At 43.0% G+C, this 25681-nt stretch overlaps 1 protein-coding gene across 1 annotated transcript in view; it reads right to left on the reverse strand.

Annotated features, from left to right (window-relative positions):
- Nucleotides 1-985: 985 nt before the first annotated feature.
- The window catches only part of apcdd1l (adenomatosis polyposis coli down-regulated 1-like), a 25576-nt gene continuing 880 nt past the window's right edge, over nt 986-25681 (reverse strand). The window contains exons 2-4 of the mRNA XM_064967547.1: nt 9675-9852; nt 5218-5737; nt 986-3186 (exon numbers count right to left, since the gene is read on the reverse strand). Of these exons, the coding sequence (XP_064823619.1) occupies nt 2404-3186; nt 5218-5737; nt 9675-9852 (1481 nt within the window). The 3' untranslated portion in view covers nt 986-2403. The remainder of the gene's footprint in view (nt 3187-5217; nt 5738-9674; nt 9853-25681) is intronic.

Raw genomic sequence — 25681 nt, forward strand, 5'->3', positions numbered from 1 at the left:
CACTGCCCTCCTCCTAGCCATCCTGGAACATAACCATGGTGGATCAATGTGTTGTTATTGGCCCAGTTGTGGAACATGGATTTAGGAGGCTTTAGAGTCCATTAAATGACAATCCTGCACATTAGTGTTCTGATAAATGCCAGTCATTTTCCGTCTTTTTTTTTCTCCCTCTTGGTTTTTCGTTAGATTTTCAATCCAAGCCTGGAGTACACTTGCTCAAACCCGAACGATGACCTCATGGGTCTAGCAGCCACCATCACTATTATGAGAGGAGTTAATCTGAACAGTATGTTGCCTTTGAAAGTGACTCATATGGATCTTCTCCTCTTGGGCTTTTTATGACTGCACCACCGAAGCCCAGCTTCAATCTTTCGTCCGTTCTTTCACAGAACAACCTCAGTCTTTTCCTATTTTATTACGCCAATGCAGACTTAAAAATAATAGAAATGGTCAACTACCAATCCAAAATGATAATCATCACTGTAACATGCTGACCAGATCGCTGGCGTGCAGGTGAAGAAGCCGCACGTGGAGTTCCTGGGCTGGAGTGCCTACACGAGTCTGTGGTTCTGAGGCCAGTTGGGCATACTGCCATATTCACTCAAATTGAATGATGAATATTCAATTCTCTGGCAACTGCTCTGATGGACATTCCTGCAGTCAGCATGCCAATTGCACACTCCCTTCAAAACTTGAGACATCTGTGGCATTGTGTTGTGTGACAAAACTGCACATTTTAGAGTGGCCTTTTATAGGTGTACCTGTGTAATGATCATGCTTTTTAAATCAGCTTCTTGGTATGTCGAGCCTGTCAGAGAGATGGATTTTCTTGACAAAGGATAAATACTCACTAACAGGGATCTAAACAAATTTGTGCACAACATTTGAGTGAAATAAACTTTTTGTGCCTATGGACAACTTCTGGTACGTTTTATTTCAGCTCATGAAACAAGAGACCAACACTTTCCATGTTGTGTTTATATTTTTGTTCAGTATAAGTCATCATACATTTGTAATGCTTATAATTGTTTAAAAAGGTTTACAAATAATGAAATACTTAATTGTTTATACATGATTTATTGTTAATTCATGACAGTTATTATAGTGTTACCCAGGTTTCCTGTCTATTACAAATTATCTTCTAGCTAAAAAATGATCTACAATATTTCAAAATTGCAATAATTGTAATTTTGCTGAGTAGGGTACATTGTGTTACAGGCTGGCTATAACATGCATCCAACCAGATATTACTCTGTGTTTTACTCAGGGAGTTATGCTCCAAAAATTGGAGCTGGATAGCAATGCTTCATGTGTGAGCCATATGCCAGTTGGTTCTCACATTGCAGCACTCATGTCCAGCATCTTGGCTTTCAAACTTGGACCATTGTTTGGAAAGCCTGTTAGATTGAAGAATCCCGCATTTACCTTAGTACTGAAGTGACTATTTTGCCTTAAGGATGAGTATTTCACACTCAGTTCTTAAATATTCTTAATTATTCTTATGATTCATTATTATTCATGTCAAAATCATTATTAATTTTACAGCCAATGATAGAATAATGATAGAAATGATTTCTCAAGGAGTTGGTTAGTAAATCAAGATGATAGATTTTGTGAAGATATACAAGAGATGAGAAAGAAGCAGGACAGACTGTACATAACATATAAAAACACACAGACAATGCAATAATTGCAGCATATCTTCCCTTTTAATATAACAATTAATTTAACAATGACAATAAGTATGGTTTGTAGGATAGATTGTGTCCAATTAGTGCACTTGTCAGCTGGGGGTTTCCTCCAATCGAAAATGAACACATTAGATTAGGACCTGTTGATGTGACACACATTTGCGTTTCCTCTTTGGTATCCAGTTCCTGATTTACACAATCTGAAGTCCATTTGATGTCTGAGCACATATTTAGATTGCTTGTGCATTGAATTTATTGGTCGGTATTGTCCTTTGTTTTGTTCGAAAATATACTGCCTTATGTAATTTGAAGGGAAAATACATCTTTAGAGAAAGGAGCTCTTATGGGCCTTAAGCATTTGCCAAAAGGCATCTCTGGTTTAAAAGAAAACAAAGTGATACACATACTGTATATAATATGATAGATATGTAACTTGTATACAAAGTCAGTGTATGTACAGTTTTCTTGTACGTATTGTTCACTGGAATACCATTCAAATGACAGTTGTTGACACTTGTTGAATGTTCGTCAGTTTCCTTTTACACAATGTCAAGGGCATCAACACTGCTGATGCCATTCATTGTTGTATGATTGACTTATTCAGGTTGCTGAACATAGAGTACCATCCTTTACAAATCGTTTTCTTCTGAAAAGCCATCTTTTATTTGGTCTGCCGTTATCTTGATATTGAGGAGGAGAACATGGTTCTTCCTCATACACTGTGAACAGTTCCTCCATCGTACCAAAGCAACAGTAAAGAGACCAGCACTAGGACAAAGCTTGGTTGCCATGGTAGGTTATTGGCTCCACTAGCTGCTAGCTTGAGCTGGTTGGTGTGGTGATACGACGTGGAGGTGTCCTCCTCGCCACAATGCACCATGGGGGCCTGGTAAGACGTGGGCCTCTTCTGGGGACGGTCGGGGCTGGAGCCATCCGTCGGCCTCTCCCCTATGAACAGCAGAGGGCGCCGACGATAGTCCATCTCCGTCTTGAACAGCTCGTACTCCTTGTGTGGCAGCTTGATTCCCAAGACGGTACACCCATCCGTGGGGGTCACGTCTTGCTCCACCCCCACCTCCCAGCCCCCCACCTTCCCGCAGCTTCCTGGCCGGGTCTCGTTGAGCACCCTGGCCGTGGCCCCCTCAAGGATGGTGACACTGACCCGGGTCACCTTGAAGACAAACTCAGTGCCTCCCGCCACTTTGGCCGAGGGGTCTCCCTGAGCATAGTGGCCCGAGGCCTGCAGGGTGAAGGTCGGCTGGCTGCAGGAGGGGTCCGAGTAGTGGTGGTAGAAGCCTTCCCAGGAGTGCTCATCTGGGCGGAAGGTGAAGTCTCGGGTGAGGAAGAGGACGGCAGGCCGGGCTTCACAGCGTTGGCTCACCCAGCGGCCGTGCAGAGATGGAGGGGCCGACGCAGAGACATGGGGCAACACCGGGGGGCGTTGTTCTGAGGCCCGGAAGACCAGGGCGCATGCCGGGCAGGGGTGGATGTGGTGCTGGTGGAAATAGATATGGAATAGTAATGGTTAGGATTATACAATATAACTGTCATCCAAAATGGCACGCTACTTAATATGAAGCCATGTATTGACCACACCTACTAAATACTGTAGTATGAAGCCACGTATTGACCAGACCTACTAAATACTGTAGTATGAAGCCATGTATTGACCAGACATACTAAATAGTATGCTCGTTTGGATATTGGGGCACAGTTTTATGCTTGATTTAGTTTATCACCATGGAAGGCATTCAGCATCAGATGAAGAATGGATGGACAGTCATGGCCAAACGTTTTGAGAATGACACAAATATTAATTTTCACAAAGTTTGCTGCTTCAGTGTCTTTAGACATTTTTGTCAGATGTTAATATGGAATACTGAAGTATAATTACAAGTGCCAAAGGCTTTTATTGATGCAAAGAGTCAATATTTTCAGTGTTGACCCTTCTTTTTCAAGATCTCTGTAATCCGCCCTGGCATGCTGTCAAAAAACTTCTGGGCCACATCCTGACTGATGGCAGCCCATTCTTGCATAATCAATGCTTGGAGTTTGTCAGAATTTGTGGGGTTTTGTTTGTCCACCCGCCTCTTGAAGATTGACCATAAGTTCTCAATGGGATTAAGGTCTGGGGAGTTTCCTGGCCATGGACCCAAAATATTGATGTTTTGTTCCCCGAGCCACTTAGTTATCACTTTGGCCTTATGGCAAGGTACTCCATCATGCTGGAAAGGCACCAAACTGTTCTTGGATGGTTGGAAGAAGTTGCTCTCGGAGGATGTGTTGGTACCATTCTTTATTCATGGCTGTGTTCTTCGGCAAAATTGTGAGTGAGCCCTGAGAAGCAACCCCACACATGAATGGTCTCAGGATGCTTTAGTGTTGGCATGACACAGGACTGATGGTAGCGCTCACCTTGTCTTCTCTGGACAAGCTTTTTTCCGGATGTCCCAAACAATCAGAAAGGGGATTCATCAGAGAAAATGACTTTACCCCAGTCCTCAGCAATCCAATCCCTGTACCTTGTGCAGAATATCAGTGTGTCCATAATTTTTATTCCTGGAGAAAAGTAGCTTCTTTGCTGCCCGTCTTGACACCAGGCCATAATCCAAAAGTCTTCTCCTCACTGTGCGTGCAGATGCACTCACACCTGCCTACTGCCATTCCTGAGCATGCTCTGTACTGGTGGTGCCCCGATCCCGCAGCTGAATCAACTTTAGGAGACGGTCCTGGCACTTGCTGGACTTTCTTGAAGCCTTCTTCACAACAATTGAACCGCTCTCCTTGAAGTTCTTGATTATCCGATAAATGGTTGATTTAGGTGCAATCTTACTGGCAGCAATATCCTTGCCTGTGAAGCCCGTTTTGTGAAAAGCAATGATGATGGCACGTGTTTCCTTGCAGGTAACCATGATTGACAGAGGAAAAACAATGATTCCAAGCACCACCCTCCTTTTGAAGCCTCCAGTCTGTTATTCGAACTCAATCAGCATGACAGTGTGATCTCCAGCCTTGTCCTCGTCAACACTCACACCTGTGTTAACGAGAGAATCACTGACATGATGTCAGCTGGTCCTTTTGTGGCAGGGCTGAAATTCAGTGGAATTGTATTTTGGGGATTCAGTTCATTTGCATGGCAAAGAGGGACTTTGCAATTAATTGCAATTCATCTGATCACTCTTCATAACATTCTGGAGTATATGCAAATTTCCACCATACAAACTGAGGCAGCAGACTTTGTGAAAATTAATATTTGTGTCATTCTCAAAACGTTTGGCCACGACTGCACATGTACAGGATAGTTACTTTTTTAAAATGTATTTGAGGGGGGGGGGGGGTGATCAGCTTTAATATTACAGATAGATTGTAGATTCCATCAATGTAATTGTCTGCATCATTTCCAATTCCCCATATATTTTTTTTGTAAACAGTATATATAAATATATTTTCCTTTATTATTATTCCCTAACCCTACCACCCCCTCCCCTAACTGTACAGTATCTTAATGGAGTGTTCATATTTTCACCATAGCGTTCTGCAATGGTTGCTGGTAACCCGTTGGTCGATAGTACGTCCTCTTTGTCCAGTCTGTGTGCACGTCCCCAAAGAAGAGCTCCTGAACCAGACCTCCATGGGGCTTATGCTGGGTCTCCACTCTCACCAAGCCCAGTTCCATCATCGAGAACCCCAGGGCACCCAGACAGGCCCTCCCTGCCTGGGCGTTATACAGCTCATACAGGTGCCCGGGCACCATGCCGCCCAGGGTGAGGCCCACACACACAGAGGGTAGACGGGCGGCCGGCCTGTGCATGGCGCCATGGCTGTGGATGACGATGCCCACTTTGTGAAGGTGGTGCTCTGTCTCGGTGGCACCCCGGGTGATCCAGGACGCCTGGCGTAGACGGAGCTTGCCCCGTACCACCAGAGAGTAGGTGGGCTCCTCGCACCCGCTGTCAGTGTAATAGTGCTGCAGTGCCTTGAACAGGTGGCTCGGGTAGAAGGTGTAGGACCGGGTCAGAAACTCAGGACCAGGCCGAACTTCACATCTACACAGGATGAAGAGATTGAAATAAAATTATTGAATGAAACGATGGATGTACTTTATGGGTGAATACAATTATGGCTGGGTGGATGGATGAATGAATCACTAAAATGATGGATGAATGAATGACTAAAAAGATAGATGGATGGATACATGATTGATATCTCAATTCACTATATGGAATTATTGCGCAAACAATGATGTCTGAATCACCAGGGAGGAAACCAAGACCGAGCAGCACCTTCACAAATCCAAAGAAAGCCTAAAGAAGAGCTTCCCTATTTATCATTACATTTGGTTAACCAGGACATGTTACATGACTTGAAGCCAGTGTTGGGGAGTAGTGAACTACTAGTAATTTAAAATTTTGCAGTAGCTTGGTGGTACTTGAACTAAATTCAACTCTAGATAGTGTTTTCAGTAGTTAATTACTGTTTTACCATGTAGTGGTTTAGATAACTACTGGAACTACACATTACTGTTTTACCATGTAGAGGTGTAGCTAACTACTGGAACTACACACTACTGTTTTACCATGTAGCGGTGTAGCTAAATACTGGAACTACACACTACTGTTTTACCATGTAGCGGTGTTGCTAACCACTGAAACTACACACTACTGTTTTACCATGTAGCCGTGTAGCTAACCACTGAAACTACACATTACTGTTTTACCATGTAGCGGTGTAGCTAACTACTGGCACTACACACTACTGTTTTACCATGTAGCGGTGTAGCTAACTACTGGCACTACACACTACTGTTTTACCATGTAGCGGTGTAGTTAACTACTGGCACTACAGACTACTGTTTTACCATGTAGCGGTGTAGTTAACTACTGGCACTACACACTACTGTTTTACCATGTAGCGGTGTAGCTAACTACTGGCACTACACACTACTGTTTTACCATGTAGCGGTGTAGCTAACTACTGGCACTACTCACTACTGTTTCACCATGTAGCGGTGTAGCTAACTACTGGCACTACAGACTACTGTTTTACCATGTAGCGGTGTAGTTAACTACTGGCACTACACACTACTGTTTTACCATGTAGCGGTGTAGCTAACTACTGGCACTACACATTACTGTTTTACCATGTAGCGGTGTAGCTAACTACTGGCACTACTCACTACTGTTTTACCATGTAGCGGTGTAGTTAACTACTGCCACTACAGACTACTGTTTTACCATGTAGCAGTGTAGTTAACTACTGGAACTACACATTACTGTTTTACCATGTAGTGGTGTAGTTAACTACTGGAACTACACATTACTGTTTTACCATGTTGCGGTGTAGTTAACTACTGGCACTACACATTACTGTTTTACCATGTAGCGGTGTAGTTAACTACTGAAACTACAGACTACTTTTTACCATGTAGCGGTGTTGTTAACTACTGAAACTACACATTACTGTTTTACCATGTTGCGGTGTAGTTAACTACTGAAACTACACATTACTGTTTTACCATGTAGCGGTGTAGTTAACTACTGGCACTACACATTACTGTTTTACCATGTAGTGGTGTAGATAACTACTGAAACTAAAGACTACTGTTTTACCATGTAGCAGTGTAGTTAACTACTGGAACTACACATTACTGTTTTACCATGTAGTGGTGTAGTTAACTACTGGAACTACACATTACTGTTTTACCATGTTGCGGTGTAGTTAACTACTGGCACTACACATTACTGTTTTACCATGTAGCGGTGTAGTTAACTACTGAAACCACACATTACTTTTTTACCATGTTGCGGTGTAGTTAACTACTGAAACTACACATTACTGTTTTACCATGTTGCGGTGTAGTTAACTACTGAAACTACACATTACTGTTTTACCATGTTGCGGTGTAGTTAACTACTGGCACTACACATTACTGTTTTACCATGTAGCGGTGTAGATAACTACTGGAACTAAACACTACTGTTTTACCATGTAGCGGTGTAGTTAACTACTGGCACTACACATTACTGTTTTACCATGTAGCGGTGTAGCTAACTACTGGCACTACACACTACTGTTTTACCATGTTGCGGTGTAGCTAACTACTGGCACTACACATTACTGTTTTACCATGTAGCGGTGTAGATAACCACTGAAACTACACACTACTGTTTTACCATGTAGCGGTGTAGTTAACTACTGGCACTACAGACTACTGTTTTACCATGTAGCGGTGTAGCTAACTACTGGCACTACACACTACTGTTTTACCATGTAGCGGTGTAGTTAACTACTGGCACTACACACTACTGTTTTACCATGTAGCGGTGTAGCTAACCACTGGAACTACACACTACTGTTTTACCATGTAGCGGTGTTGCTAACTACTGGCACTACACACTACTGTTTTACCATGTAGCGGTGTTGCTAACTACTGGCACTACACACTACTGTTTTACCATGTAGCGGTGTTGCTAACTACTGGCACTACACACTACTGTTTTACCATGTAGCGGTGTAGCTAACTACTGGAACTACACACTACTGTTTTACCATGTAGCGGTGTAGCTAACTACTGGCACTACACACTACTGTTTTTGCAAAAAGAAGAGAAAATATGGGTGACGTAGGAAAGAATATCCTTTCTTTTTCAGCATCAGACCTGCCTAATTCTCACTTGAAACAAATGTTTTGTATTTAATATGCCTAATTACACCTTCTGTTAATACCATCTGTCTCCAGAGTGATGTGTTCTTGCAATTTGTAGTTTATATGGAAGTCCAGAGAGGACATATGAATAATAAAAAAAATAGTTCCCTCATTATGTTGAGATCACGACTTGTCTATCTCATGAGATGTTTTGTCGAGATAACAAAATCATTTTCTCGTTATCAAACGATAATCAAAAGTAGCATGCATTATCCATTAATTTGTTAGGGCGCCCTGTGTCCCAGGCTCTGTGCTGCCCCCAAAACCACAGCCAATCGCATGCAAGGAACAACGCAGCTAACTTGGCTAGTCTTGTGAGCTAGCAGGTTAGCTAGGTAGTGTTGTTAGCTAGCTGACTACTGTAGCTAGCTAGCTTGTTATCTATGCTTTTGTTAGCTTGCATAACTGGTATGTGTATAATTTTAATGTATATATTTAAATGTATATATTTAAGTGTACAGAGTGAATGAGCTCCATTCCTGACAGGCTGATCAGATTCAATAGCAGCCTCAGAGGCATGGATGCTGCCTTGCAGGCTGTCTGCAAGGTGCCTTACATACGGCCTACAAGGCAGCATACTGGCTTATCGGCCTCTGAGGCTGCTATTGAATCTGATCAGCCTGTCAGGAATGGAGCTCATCCACTCTGTACATTTAAATATTATCCATAAAACATTTTAAGCGTCCCTTACAATTATACACATACCAGTTATGCAAGTTAACAACAAGCATAGATAACAAGCTAACAAGACCTAGCTAACTATCTAGCTCGCTCACTCTCAAGACTAGCCAAGTGGTCTTGTGGGTGGCACACAGGTGGGAGACAGGGTTGCCTGTCAGCCATTGTTCAGGACTTAAATGCCCACCAACTCTTAGCTCAAGGTAAATGAACTCCAACTAGCATGATGTTAGCATGAAATGTATCATCCCATAATCGTGATCATGAGAAAAATAAGTTGTGATCTCGACATAAAGCAGGATTTTTATATTCATTTCCTGTCTGGACTTCCGTAAGTCTATGACATTTCTGATTTAGATATGATAATGTATCACCAAGTAGTTTGGATGTAGTGAACTACTTTTTTAAGGTAACTTTAGTTAAGTAGATTATATTTTTCTTAAGGGTAGCTTAAGTTTAGCTTAACTTCTTCCAGTGTGAAGGAATTGGTAGCTTGATAAACTATATTTTCAGAGTAGCTTCCCCAACATTGTCTGAACCTGATATTTTAGAAAAAAGTGAATATTCAGAGCGTTTTTTTGAAAAATGCAGAGAACTTGCCTGGTTGACACCCAGTTGCCCTCCAGTTTTGGGGGAATGTCGGCTGTGATTCTGACGCCATCCTGCAAGTGGCGATACTGACACTGTGGCTCCCATTCCAGGCTGGTTGTATGGTTGGAGGAAAATCCTAAGGGGGCTGTGGGTACCTCCCATAGCTTGCTCCCTGACACAAGCACAGCTAGAACCAAGAAAACAAGAACACTCCCGGTTATCACTATTTCAATCACTATTTCAATAATTCAGATCTCAAACATAACATCAACGATCCACCGAGTACTGTTCATTACACGAAACAGAAACACAAAATTATATGCTTGGAAGATGATTATCAACCTCATCCATCACAAATCGGGGGTGACACACAGAACAATTAATAGCCAATGGAAATTATTCACTCCCTGAGTTTTTCAGGTCAGGGCCGGACTGGCCATCTGGCATTTTGTGCAAATGCCAGATTGGCTGGTACATTTTCAGCCCATTGGGCCCATCTAACTTGGCTTATAAAGTAGGCCAATAGGAAAACACAGCCGGTGTGTTGGAAATGCCAATTTCTGGTTCTTGTCCGCCCCTGTTTCAGCTGTGAACACGATTCGGGTTGACTGGAAGCAGTTTAAGGGTTCACATTTCTGTAATTTTCCATGTAATGATATGTGATGGGCTCCATTATTTGCCATATATTGATTTGAATCAGACCCTGGCCACATGCACCAAGAGGATAGCTTCTAGGGTTAGCTAGTCACCTCAATCAACCTCTAACTCCAACAAAAGCTCCCCTCACCCACCCTGCTCTCCCTCACCCACCCTGTTCTCCCTCACCCATCCTGCTCTCCCTCAACCATCCTGTTCTCCCTCACCCCCCTGCTCTCCCTCACCCACCCTGCTCTCCCTCACCCACCCTGCTCTCCCTCACCCACCCTGCTCTCCCTCACCCACCCTGTTCTCCCTCACCCACCCTGCTCTCCCTCACCCACCCTGTTCTCCCTCACCCCCTCCTCTCCCTCACCCCCTGCTCTCCCTCACCCCCCTCCTCTCCCTCACCCACCCTGCTCTCCCTCACCCACCCTGCTCTCCCTCACCCCCTGCTCTCCCTCACCCACCCTGCTCTCCCTCACCCCCACCTCTCCCTCAACCACCCTGCTCTCCCTCACCCCCCCTCCTCTCCCTCACCCACCCTTCTCTCCCTCACCCTCCTGCTCTCCCTCACCCCCTGCTCTCCATCACCCACCCTGCTCTCCCTCACCCACCGTGCTCTCCCTCACCCACCTACTCTCCCTCACCCACCCTGCTCTCCCTCACCCACCTACTCTACATCACCCACCTACTCTCCCTCACCCACCCTGCTCTCCCTCCCTCACCCACCTACTCTACATCACCCACCCTGATCTCCATCACCCACCCTGTTCTCCCTCACCCCCTCCTCTCCCTCACCCACCCTGTTCTCCCTCACCCCCCCTCCTCTCCCTCACCCACCCCACCTCTCCCTCACCCACCCTGCTCTCCCTCACCCCACCCTGCTCTCCCTCACCCACCCTGCTCTCCCTCACCCACCCTGCTCTCCATCACCCACCCTGCTCTCCCTCACCCACCCTGCTCTCCCTCTTTCTCTGTCTCCCTCTCTCTGTCTCTCTCTCTCTCTCTGTCTTTACCTCTTTCTCTGTCCCTATGTTGGGTCTGTTCTCCCTCCATTACAAAGCACATATCGATTTTAATCAGACCCTGGCCACATGCACCTAGGCGATAGCTTCTAGGGTTGGCTTGTCACTTCAATCAGTCAGTCTCTGTGCCTTCAATCAGCCCATCTCTGTCTTCAATCAGCCTGTCTCTTAGTCTGTCCCCTCAGGACCGGGGATTGGTGGGCTTCGTCATGTCCCCGTGGACAGCTTTACGGATGTTATCTGGGTCGGCTCCGGGAAGCTCGTCCCCCGTCCCATGTTTGTCTCTGATACAGCTCACTTTGCTCCCCAAGCTTCTGATCTTTGCGAACGGACGTCACCAGTTGAGGCCGAGGTTGAAGTGGGAGTTGGTTGTGGAAGTGTCAGTGTGAAGGCTCTGGCTCGAAAGCATCTGGTTAAATTACATTGCACTCATGTATAGCTCATCCAGGGTTTAGGGGGACGAGGAGAGAGGGCCGCCCGAGTCGCCCCAAGGCATCCTACTAGATTTTTCGTCTACTTCTTAAAGTCAGCCTTGGAATGGTTTCTGTGTGCCGTTGCAGCTGCCTTATAAGCACTGTCTGACACTCACTCAGATACTCTCTCTACTCAGCACCATGTTCTGTTTGGGTGGTTTGTGGAGGCACTACCCAGATTTGTCTAGAGGCACTTCTTTTTAATTGAGATTAAAGTAAATTTGTTAATATACAAAATAATTGTCCAAAGCAGAAAAACGTGTTTGCAATTTTCCCAAAGATGTATTTATTTATTCTCCGTGTCTCTGTTATTGGTTAAGCGTCACCGTCAAACTGACGCATTTTGTTCCCGAGAGAAGGATTTGCTGAAATACGAATCATGATTAATTAATTTGTTCCTCTTTGGTCATTTGACAGGTCTGTTTCGCATTAGTAGAGAAAATATGAATTGCCAAACAGTTACTCACCAAAACTCCAATGAATGCACAAGCCTTATGTGATATGACTACGAAGAGTCTTTTAGGGTGCGATATTTGGGCCGTTTTGCCAGAGTTGTCATACCGTTTCTCTCCTTCCATGGATCTCATGCCAATGGGACATATGGTTGCATTTAACAAGAGAGTATCATAGCTTGACTTTCGACTTAGTGTTACAAGGCAACCTAGTAGTTTTCCGTAATCTATTGTTAGAATAATTCTATAATTACCACTGATTATTCACCTGTGGCCATTTTGTTATTCAATCAGCAACCCTACCACTTGGTTTGCTATGAAGGAATGGGGACAAATGTAACCACTTTTAATTTGGAGCTATGGATACAAGGACTGATAGTCCATGAGATGAACATTCAAGTAATAAACATGTTTTGAAACTATACATCGTTTGGTCACAACATACTTTGGGTTATGATCTGAGACTATTGGACTTCTAATGTCATGAGGTATTTAGAATTTATATTCCTTAGGAATTTATGGCTATATAGAATTAACTTACAAGTCCCAAAAAATAGATGTACCAATCCCAGATTTTCCCTTTAGTTGAAACAGCTGTACATAATGCAGATTGTACCTTAAAGGGCCAATCTGCAATTGCTACATTCATTATTATACTTTTAAATGTATGATATACCCATTGATTCTTGAAGAATATAACTTATAGATGCCTCATTAGTGTAGTTCATCTGTCGTACCCCATCATCACCCAAAATATAAGCTCATTTTACTCCTTTGTTAGTAAACATTGTAATTGTAAACAAACCATGCATAGCCTCAAAACATGGTTAAAACTATAATTTAGATTCAGGATGTTCACACTTTGTATCCAAAGCTCTGAGGTCCATGAATTTGAGAATGGTTACATTTCTGCAGCCTCATCCAATTGCTGTAATTTCTGGCTGACCACCAGAGTAAGGTCGCTCAGACGTTGCATGCATCACCCAATGGTTGCATGCCACGTCATTGACTGTGTCATCGACTGACAGAATGCTATAACATATGCTGTGGTTAGATGATACTTAAAGCTGCAATATGTCACTTTTTTGGGGTGAACCAACCAAATTCACATAGAAATGTGAGTTATAGATCAGTCAGTCTCATTGAAAGCAAGTCTAAGAGTTCTATGCTTTCAGTTCTTAAGTTTCATTTTTGCATCTTTTACTTTTGGTTTTGTACACCAGCTTCAAACAGCAAAAAATACAATATTTGTAGTTATGGAAAATATATTTCACAGCGGTTCAGATGGTACAGTGATTCTCTACACTATGACTGCCTGTTTTGTCACGTAAACTGAAATTAGACAAACTATTCGAATTTTAGCAACCAGGAAATATGGTGGAGAGATTTCATTGTAAGATCTGGCATGCGTCAGCAACACCTGGGAAGAGGGACGCGCCCAAAGACTTGTCTACAAAAGACTTGTACACAGTCCTGTCTGTAACCTATGGAGGGTGCCACTGTACTGCCGCTAAGCCTCTGCCCATCAATGGCCTCACCTGCAGTGTGACCCGTACGTGGTCACTGTTAGACCCACCAGGGGGCAGTGCAGTGAATCGTGTGTGGTCTAACCCCCAGGATGCATCCCAAATTACATCCTATTCCCTTTATTTGAACAGTGCTCATTAGTCAAAAGTAGTGCAGTTTAAAAGGAAGAGGGCTCAATTTGGGACACCGGCCCGGCCCTACCACTGCCATCCGGACAGACATGTATGCCTGAACCCTGGCCAAAGTCATCTACCTGCCTGGATATTCCATCGCAGGATCATTCACACACACCGCAGACATTGATTTATAGAAGGGATGCCATTTATGATGGACCTCCGGGCTCCTATTTCTTTGTTTGTGTTTGTGATTAGGGTTTGGCAGCTCACGCTCCTCCACCTCATGTCTCCTCCACTGCTGAAGGAAAAGAGCCTCTCCATATCATGTCTCCTTTAAATCAAATCAAATTGTATTCGGCGCATACTTAGTGAACAACAGGTGTGGCCTAACAGTGAAATGCTTACACCATATTCCTTCCCAACAACGCAGAGAGAAAGACTATAGATAAATAATGGAAAAGTAAAACATGTAATATTAAAAGTATAATTTCCACCGAGCAAAAATCATTCTTTGTGTACCTCTCTATTTGGAACTGTCCAATGCAATGCACACACGAGGATCCAGGCAGTCAGTAAGCCAACCAGTCAGTCAGCTAATCAGCCAGTCAGTCCGCCAATCAGCCAGCCAGCTTGCTAATCAGCCAGTAATCAGCCAGTCAGCCAGTCAGCTAATCAGCCAGCCAGCTAATCAGCCAGTCAGTCAGTCTGCTAATCAGCCAGCCAGTCAGCTAATCAGCTAGTCAGCCAGTCGGTCAGTCAGCTAATCAGCCAGCCAGTCAGTCAGTCAGCTAATCCGCCAGCCAGCCAGTCAGTCAGCTAATCAGCCAGCCAGCCAGCCAGTCACCTAATCAGCCAGCCAGTCAGTCAGCTAATCAGCCAGCCAGTCAGTCAGCTAATCAGCCAGCCAGTCAGTCAGTCAGTCAGCTAATCAGCCAGCCAGTCAGTCAGCTAATCAGCCAGCCAGTCAGTCAGTCAGTCAGCTAATCAGCCAGCCAGTCAGCTAATCAGCCAGCCAGTCAGTCAGTCAGCTAATCAGCCAGCCAGTCAGTCAGCTAATCAGCCAGTCAGTCAGCTAATCAGCCAGCCAGTCAGTCAGTCAGCTAATCAGCCAGTCAGTCAGCTAATCAGCCAGCCAGTCAGTCAGCTAATCAGCCAGCCAGTCAGCTAATCAGCCAGCCAGTCAGTCAGTCAATCAATCATTAAGCCTGCCAGCCCGTCAGACTCTACTGCATCCCAGAGCCTGTGGCTACTGTTCTGTAGTTTGACTCTCTCTCTCTTCTTCTCTCTCTTCTTCTCTCACTGCTCCAATGCTTGATGACAAAACCATGAATGACTCCATACACTGCTACATGGCTATTGTGTGGAGCGAACACATGCCATGCCCATCTCCTCCTGGTTAGCTCTCCCTTGATGAAAAACCCATGTTTATGCCTCATGTCTTTTGGATGGATTTCAAATTCTTTCTTTTTTCTCTCTTGCTTTCGTGGTTTCTTTTCATTTTTGCGTGTGTGTCCAGGCCTGATGAGGTGCAGTTGGTCAGAAGGAGAAGAAGGAAAGCTTCTTCATCTGGTGTAATGAGCCTCCCAGTTTCCTGATTACTGGGAGGAGTGTGTGTGTGTGTATACCATAATTTTTTTGAAATAATTAAATATACTTTTAGATTAAGGACAATGGATATGAGATATATAAATGGATGTGAGATATATAAAAATAATGTATTTCAAAATAAATAATATTTAATACATTTTAAATACATTCCAACATATCTTACGGAATGTATTTCGAATGTATATATACCACAATATACAGTACCAGTCAGAAGTTTGGACACATACTCATTTAAGGGTTTTTCTTTATTTGTACTATTATATACACATTGTAGAATAATAGTGAAGACATGAAAACTATGGAATAACACATATGGAATCATGTAGTAACCAAAAAAGTGTTAAACACTTCAAAGTATATTTTATATTTGAGATTCTTCAAAGTAGCCTCCCTTTGCCTTGACAACAGCTTTGCACACTCTTGGCATTCTCTCAACCAGCTTCATGAGGTAGTCACTTGGAATGCATTTCAATTAGGTGTGCCTTGTTAAAAGTTAATTTGTGGAATCTCTTTCCTTCTTAATGCATTTGAGACAATTAGTTGTGTTGTGACAAGGTAGGGGTGGTATACAGAAGATAGCCCTATTTGGTAAAAGACCAAGTCCTTATTATGACAAGAACATCTCAAATAAGCACAGAGAAATGATAGTCCATCATTACTTTGAGACATGAAGGTCAGTCATTCTGGAAAATTTCAAGAACTTTGAAAGTTTCTTCAAGTGCCGTCGCAAAAACCATCAAGCACTTTGATGAAACTGTCTCTCATGAGGACCTCCACAGGACAAAAGACCCAGTGTTACCTCTGCTGTGGTATGATGAAACTGTCTCTCATGAGGACCACCACAGTAAAGGAAGACCCAGAGTTACCTCTGCTGTGGTATGATGAAACTGTCTCTCATGAGGACCAACACAGTAAAGGAAGACCCAATGTTACCTCTGCTGCAGTAGGTGTCCAAACGTTTGACTGGCACTGTACAGTATGCTAAATGCATCTGAAAATGTATGTACACCCTGTTCACTTCTACAGACAGTGAGTCAGGTGGCTGTGGCTTGCTGTATAAAGCAGGCAGAGTTTGAGTTTGAGTTTATTTTTATTTTTACAGGGACAGTGCACATGAATCAACGTTTCAGTAAAAGTACCGGTTTTAGCCAGCCGGCTAATTTTCAACCGCAGTCCCTGGGCAGGTTATTAAAAACAATTACAATAACAATACAGACAATCAATGAGCAGTGAGCACATGCAGAGCAACATAGGACAAGCAACACATAGCATGCAGACAGAGAACCATAGGACAAGCAACACATAGCATGCAGACAGAGAAACATAGGACAAGCAACACATAGCATGCAGACAGAGCAACAGAAGACAAGCAACACATAGCATGCAGACAGGGAAACATAGGACAAGCAACACACAGCATGCAGACAGAGCAACATAGGACAAGCAACACATAGCATGCAGACAGAGCAACATAGGACAACAACACATAGCATGCAGACAGAGAAATAGCACAAAGGTAACAAAACAAAATACATAAAAGCAACAAAGTGTTTCCACACAAGCTACAGACAACATATAACATGGAAAGAGACAACACACAGCAAGTTCACAAGTCTGATTGGCCTTTGTCAATGTCTTCATGTTTTTTTGTGAAGGTGTGATAGGTGGTGCAGTTGTGTGTGTCTAATGGCAGTGTGTTCCAGACATGGCACGCTCTCACAGAGAAAGCAGATTGACTAAAGGTGCTTTTCCTTAAGGGAACTATACAGTCACATCTCATGGAAGACCTTGTGGATCTGCTGCCATACAGTATGTTTGGATTTTCTGTTTAACAAAAGTACTGAATGGAGGGGGAGCCAGGCCATTTAGAATTTTGAATCTTGCACAATATTTTTCCAGCTCATGTTTTCTGACGATGTAACAGTAATGATGGCTATTGGACTTCCTATCAAGCACTTTGCGAGCCTGCTTGTAGACAGACTGAATGTTTTTTTTTCATGTTGTACAGCAAGCTTAGGCCCAACTAGTCAAGCAGTATGTTAAGTGGTGGAGTACCATAGATTTGAAGTACAGTTTTGCTACCTCTATAGTCAAAGAATTTCGTATGAATCGGAAATTAGCTAGGTTGAAGCATTAGCTAGGTTGAAGCATTAGCTAGGTTGAAGCATTAGCTAGGTTGAAGCATTAGCTAGTTTGAAGCACTAGCTAGGTTGAAGCATTAGCTAGGTTGAAGCATTAGCTAGGTTGATGCATTAGCTAGGTTGAAGCATTAGCTAGGTTGATGCATTAGCTAGGTTGATGCATTAGCTAGGTTGAAGCACTAGCTAGGTTGAAGCATTAGCTAGGTTGATGCATTAGCTAGGTTGATGCATTAGCTAGGTTGATGCATTAGCTAGGTTGAAGCATTAGCTAGGTTGAAGCATTAGCTAGTTTGAAGCACTAGCTAGGTTGATGCATTAGCTAGGTTGATGCATTAGCTAGGTTGAAGCATTAGCTAGGTTGATGCATTAGCTAGGTTGATGCATTAGCTAGGTTGAAGCATTAGCTAGGTTGAAGCATTAGCTAGGTTGAAGCATTGAAGCATTCAGTTGCTGTTCAATTAAACATTAGAATGGACAAAACAAGTGACCTATGCAACTTTGAGCATGGTTGACTGATGGCAGAGTCAGGATTTGCCCTCAGCCTGGTGTTAACGGTACAGGCTTCTGGCAGTGGTGTAATGGTGTGGGGAATGTTTACCCGGCACACATCAGGTCACTTGATACCAAGTGAGCAACGTTTCCATGCCCTCCAAAAATTCTGTCTGTTCTGGAGGCAAAGGGGTGTCCGGCCCGGTAGTAGATGGATGTACCTTAAAAACTAACCACTGAGAAGAAGAAAAATGATGGGATGCCTGCTTCAGTGTGTGTGGGCGTCCGTCACCGTGTGAGTGGTACAGTGCAGATACAATCTGTCCTGCAGGTTGAGTTGGCTCCGGTCCCATCAAGCACAGCTGCTTTTTCAGAGACTGTGCTGTGTTGGCTTCCACAGCAAGGATCGAGGATATGGAGTGCTTTCAGAAAGTATTCATACCCCTTGGCTTATTCCACATTGTGTTGTGTTACAGCCTGAATTCAAAATGTATTAAATAGATTTATTTTCTCACCCATCTACACACAATACCCGATAATGACAAAGTGAAAACATGTTTATAGATTTTTCACTTACATAAGTATCCACACCCCTTTGCTATGACACTCCAAATTGAGCTCAGGTGTATCCAATTTCTTTGCAAGAGATTTTGTTTAGGCTGAATGCATCGGAGTATGATTCTATTGCATTGACATGCACGACTCAGCCCGTATTCTACACAGACTGGTGCGGCATAAACAATTAGAGCTGCAGTAGACCTGTATGCAAATATACCATTGCCATATATGGATCAGTGCCATTTACTTTGAACTGGACTGTGCTTACAGCATGAGCGGTAGTGAGTAGATGCGCTTGTTTTGAGATCAAAGCGAGAGCTGCTTGTAGCAACATGTGCACGTTGAGTTAATATCCTTTGCTACAGTAGTTAGTGAGCCCTGTTATAGATCATTTGTGGTCAGCAATAGGGGAGTGATTGCTTCCTACAAGAGCACAAAATGTGTACATTTCTAAACATCTTTGAAAAGCGAGTCAGGTAAATAGTTTTTGTCTTAAAGGAGTAGTGTTGTATTTTGAGACAGGCTTTAATAAGCTAAGTGGTCAATAGGCAGATGATAGGATAATTTGTCTGATTCTCTGTAATAATGGTATGTGAATAATAATGCATTTTATTTTCTAAAGTTGTTTCTTGCATTAAACAACACAACAACATTTTTAGTCATTTCCTTGTCTGATAAACATGTTAATGTCAAGACTTGCATATTTTTTCAAAAGTGTAGGTTTACATTGAACACCACACATTGGCAGCTACTGTAGGCTGAATGATAGAACAGCTATTTCCATGTTAAGATGTTGTGGGATGCATTTTCTCCATTGAATTTGATAATAATAATAATAATACTTATTTTCCACCATAATTTGCAAATACATTCATTAAAAATCCTACAATGTGATTTTCTGGATTTTTTTCCCTCATTTTGTCTGTCATAGATGATGTGGACCTATGATGAAAATTACAGGCCTCTTTCATCTTTTTAAGTGGGAGAACTTGCACAATTGGTGGCTGACTAAATACTTTCCACCCCCACTGTAACTTAAAGCGGGTACAGCATCAGTTTTCACATTAAACGCGGGCTGGAAGTTGCACAGAATTTTCACAACGTTCAAGTTTAGCAGACCTGAAATTTGCTCCGTGCCCATTGTCAGGGAGGTGACCAAGAACCCAATGACCACTCTGACATAACTACAGAGTTCATTGGCTGAGATGGAAGAACCTGCCAGAAGGACAACAGTCTCTACAGCACTTCACCAATCTGGGCTTTATGGGAGAGTGGCCAGACGGAGGCCATTCCTAAGATAAAGGCAGATGACAAAAATTTGCAAAAAGGCACATGAAAGACTCTGAGAGCATAAGACAAAAGATTCTGTGGTCTGATGAGACAACAATTTAACTATTTTTCCTGAATCCAAAGAGCTATGTCTGGAGAATCAGGCACAGCTCATCACCCATCTAACACCATCCCTACTGTGGAGCATGGTGGTGGCAGCATCATGCTATGGGAATGCTTTCAGCGGCAGGAACTGGGAGACTGGTAAGGATAGAGGGACCAATGAATGGAGCCAATTATAGACAAATCCTTAATGAGAACCTGCTTCAGAGAGCAATCGACCTTAGACTGGGGCAAAGATTCACGTACCAACAGGACAATGATCCAAAGCAACGCTGGAATGGCTTCAGAACAAGAATGTGAAAGTCTTCGAGTGGCCCAGCCAAAGCCCAGACTTGAATCCCATTGAAAATCTGTGGAAATACTTCTAGATTGCTGTTCATCGCCACTCCCCATCTAACTTAAACTGGTACCAAGCGACCTTCAAACTGGTCTTGTGAGGCTTGTGGGCATCCTAGTGACATGTACGTGTTGGTGAGAAACTCACCTTTCCACAGAGGTGTCATCTTAGTGTGTAACCCAAACTGTTCAGACTCTACAGACAGAACTTGGCAGATTGGCTGTGCCAACTTCAGATGAGTTCCATGACAGTTAACCCAATGTTCCTAGGCTGTCATTGAAAATAAGAATTTGTTCTTAACTGACTTGCCTGGTTAAATAAAGGTAAAATAAATAAAAAATAAATAAATAATAGTACACCAAACCATTCTGACGCTACAGATGTTTTCGTGAGAAGACCAATTTACAGGATGTCTCATGGTCTTACAAACACTGCTCTAGGTCCGATACCTTTCACCGCAGATGCGGAAGGGCGACATTGTCAGGATTGAGAAGCAGACCTTGCAAAAAACACATCTCGAGCTTAAACTGACGGATTTTGATGGGGATTTTTTGATTTTACTAATGAGATTTCCACGTGGGCGTGGACATTGACTCTAGGGGGTTTTAGCAGAGCTTGAGAAAATCTTCAAGGAGGAATGGGAGAATATCCCCAAATCCAGATGTGCAAAGCTGATACAGACATACCCAAGACGACTCAAAGCTGTAATCACCACCAAAGGAATACTCATGAAAATTAGATTTACCTCAACAACAATTCTAACGACATGTTTTTACTTTGTCATTATGTGGTATTGTGTGTAGTTGGTTGAGAAAAAAATCAGTTTAATCCATTTTGAATTCAGGCTTTAACACAACACAATGTGGATTAAGTCAAGGGGTATGAATACTTATCCGAAGGCACTGTAATAGCAGCAACACTTTTAGAGAGAGAAGTATCTCTAGGGCCTCCCGAGTTCCACAGCGGTCTAAGGCACTGCATCACAGGCTGTGTCACAACCGGCCGTGACCGGGTGTCCCATAAGGCGGCCCAGCATTGTCCAGGTTAGCAGAAGGTTTGGCCGGGTGGGGGGGGGGCTTTACTTGGCTCATCACGCTCTAGCGACTCTAGCGCCTGCAAGCTGACAGCGGTCATCAGTTGAACAGTGTTTCCTCTGACACATTGGTGCGGCTGGCTTCAGGGTTAAGCGGGCAGGTGTTAAGGATCGTGGCTTGGTGGGTCATATTTCGGGGGACTCATGACTTGACCTTCGCCTCTCCCAAGCCCATTGTGGAGTTGCAGCAATGAGACAAGATCGTCATCACCAAATTGGGGAGGAAAGAAAAGTGTCTCACCACCATGTACTGAAGGTGAAAAGATATCCTCAGGTCTCCTCATAGGCTTCCGAGTGGTGCAACGGTCTAAGGCACTGCATCTCAGTAGAAGAGGAGTCACTACAGTGCCTATAGACCCTGTATCACATCAGGCCGTGATTGAGGGTCCCAAATGGCGGCGCACAATTGGCCCAGAGTCGTCCAGGTTTGGCCGGGGTAGGCCGTCATTGTAAAGAAGTATTGGCTCTTAACTGACTTGCCTAGTTAAATAAAGGTTGAATTTAAAAAATGTATTAAATAGGGACAAGGCTTCGAATATTTCCACCATGTATTGATTGATGCATGAATGTATTCAGCAGGACACCACACTGATAGAAATATGTCATGTGGAACAAACATGCCTCTCTGACGTGTAGAATCAGGAAACAATGTCAGCTCTATTCATTACATTTCTATCTCCCTTTCCCAGGCGCTGATTTCATAATATAACAGCCTAATCAAATGTCTGGTATAACATTTTATTGTATCACATTTTGTATCACATATTGTATCACATGTATAAAGAGGTTTTTACTTCCTTATTTATTTATGTATTTCCTTCATTTAACAAGTTATTGAAAATACACTGTCCTTTACAATGATGTCCCAATTATATATGGACACCTTCTGGTCAAAATACGTGCCCTATAAAGTAAATAAGTTCTCATTTGGGACGTAGAAAAGTGTCAATGTACCAACGATCTTGTCTCTCCTCATGCTGTTAAATCCTTCTCTCTCTACAGCAGCATCAGCCATTCACATTCCCAAAGACATCCTCAACATCAGCCATTCACATTCCCAAAGACATCCTCAATATCAGCTATTCACATTCCCAAAGACATCCTCAGTATCAGCTATTCACATTCCCAAAGACATCCTCAACATCAGCCATTCACATTCCCAAAGACATCCTCAGTATCAGCTATTCACATTCCCAAAGACATCCTCAACATCAGCCATTCACATTCCCAAAGACATCCTCAACATCAGCCATTCACATTCCCAAAGACATCCTCAACATCAGCCATTCACATTCCCAAAGACATCCTCAACATCAGCCATTCACATTCCCAAAGACATCCTCAACATCAGCCATTCACATTCCCAAAGACATCCTCAATATCAGCCATTCACATTCCCAAAGACATCCTCAGCATCAGCTATTCATAAGGGTATTTCTTCACGGGGGCACCGGGATGGTTTTATTTGTTCCCCTCTTGAGTCTCCCTTCTCGAGTCTCCCCCCTAGAGTCTCCTCCCTCGTGTCTCCCCCCTTGAGTCTCCGCTCTCAAATCTCCCCTCTCGAGTCATATCGCCCCCCATTGTTGTCTTTTCATAAAAGTTCAACTTGACCTAATCCAGTGGCCCTGTTGATTTCGTCATGGGATGAAGGGGTTCTTCCACTAGGACATGCCAGTTCCTTTGTGGTTCACTCTGGCTCCCATTAACCTAACACCACACTGCACATTCCTCTCACCAAACACTACCAACATCCACCCACAGACATTCCTCTCACCAAACACTACCAACATCCACCCACAGACATTCCTCTCACCAAACACTACCAACATCCACCCACAGACATTTCTCTGAGCTGATTAGTGGGTTAGATTCATCTTAAAGGAATAGTTCACTTGTAAAAATGTTTGACTTTCTTTTCAACCCTCGCTCTATTGGTTTGGTGAAATTCTTACAGTCGCTGGGTAATGTCATATCTCAAACATTTGTCTCATATGATATGATTTAAAAAAAAATCACATACAATATTCTATTTGACTCTATTTAGCCTCATTCAAACAGAGTGTTTCTCAGCCATATCTCACCAATACGATACAGGAGGACTGGAGAGGGGTACAACTAATAAAGAGGTAAGGTCATTCGGTGTTACGTAAATAGGCCAAGTATTGACATTGTTGCTGTGTTGTTGCAACATTAAGATAGGTAGAGTTGCCCAAAAGCCTGGATCAATATGGAGGATTCTTGGAAGAGTCTTAAGTCATTCCTTAGGCTATTGTCTGTCTGGAAACCCCTTTCAGGAAGTAGTCTGGTATTGTTTGCCTGACAAAGTTCATCAACAGAGTTAAGTTCTTGCAATAGGCACAATTTGTGCCTAGCCACTCCCCCCAATTCTATTTTTTACCATCATTCCAAAAGGTTTAGGAATTGACACAAAAATCACACGATCAATATAGTATAGGAATCTGTATAAAGCACACAATTAAAAACTCAATGTTGGTATTTAGATAACCATATATGTCCAACAACTAATGAAAGTTAATAGAAGTTTCTTGAATACCATCTTTGATCCACAAACAATGATGAATGGGTTGCTCATGACAAAAATCCTCTGGGGTTGTGGCTAAGTGCCCGTGGCGTGTGTCTGGGGCAAGGGACTCAAATGCTCCTGTCTCCCCTACTTGAAAAACAGCTCTTCAAATACCATTCTATTTGCCCCAAGCAGCAGGGTGTAGGCTATTATGGTGATTATGAGTGGGCAGATGCCTTCCACTGTCTCCTGGCTTGTCATCTTAACCCGCCCTAACGGGCAAAATGCTTAGCTTCCCCAAGAAGGAAAATCAACTCTAAACGCTATCCTGAGGTAGGGTCAGTTAATGGTAGTGTCCTGTTATTCCAGCTATTACCATAATGGCAACATTAGTTCCAGGGCCACGCTTCCCTGCTCCTGGGGAACCATTGTTTAGGTGCACCAAGGCTTTTTCAAGGGGTCCTAGGCTAACTATGCCAGTTTGTCTCTCCGGAGAGAGAATGAGAGCCTTTTGAAATCATACTAGTCTAATTTAAATTTCACCTATTACATACCCAAATCTGTAGCTCAGGACCTGAAGCAAATATACACATATTCTTGATAACATTTGTAAGGAAACACTTTTAAGTTTGTGGAAATATGAAATTAATCTTGGAGAATATAACTCATCAGATCTGGTAAAAGACAATACAAAGAAAAAAAATTGTACCATCATCTTTGAAATGCAAGAGAAAGGCCATAATGTACTATTCCAGGTTAGGCACAATTTAGATTTTGGCCACTAGATGGCAGCAGTGTATGTGTAAAGTTTTAGACAGATTTTTCTGTTGATGAACCCTTGCATTTCTGTTCACCGATCCTGTGGGAGTGGGAGGCCCCAGTGCACAACTGAGCACGAGGACAAGAGGCCAGCATCCAGGAGTCGCCTCTTCACTGTTGACATTGAGACTGGTGTTTTGTGGGTACTATTTAATGAACCTGCCAGTTGAGTACTTGTGAGGCGTCTGTTTCTCAAACTAGACACTGTAATGTACTTGTCCTCTTGCTCTTCCACTCCTCTCTCTATTCTGGTTAGAGCCAGTTTGCACTGTTCTGTGAAGGGAGTAGTACACAGCATTGTACCAGATCTTCAGTTTCTTGGCAATCTCTCGCGTGGAATAGCCTTCATTACTCAGAACTGACGAATAGACTGACGAGTTTCAGAAGAACGTTTTTTGTTTCTGGCCATTTTGAACCTGTAATCGAACCCACAAATGCTGATGCTCCATGTACTCAACTAGTCTAAAAAAGGCTGGTTGTACAGTTTTCAGCTGTGCTAACATAATTGCAAAAGGATTTTCCAATTAATAATTAGCCTTTTAAAATTATAAACTTGGATTAGCTAACACAACGTGACATTGGAGTGATGGTTGCTGATAGTGGGCCTCTGTACGCCTATGTAGATATTCCATAAAAAAATCTGCCATTTCCAGCTACAATAGACATTTACAACATGAACAATGTCTCTACTGTATTTCTGATCAATTTGATGTTAATTTAATGGACAAAAATATTGCTTTTCTTTCCAAAACAATGACATTTAATACATGTAGCCTATAAAATCCACTTCTGAAAATATTACATTTGAGTGACAATTCACCAT

Source organism: Oncorhynchus masou, chromosome 6, assembly GCF_036934945.1.
Source record: "Oncorhynchus masou masou isolate Uvic2021 chromosome 6, UVic_Omas_1.1, whole genome shotgun sequence".
Classification (NCBI taxonomy): domain Eukaryota; kingdom Metazoa; phylum Chordata; class Actinopteri; order Salmoniformes; family Salmonidae; genus Oncorhynchus; species Oncorhynchus masou.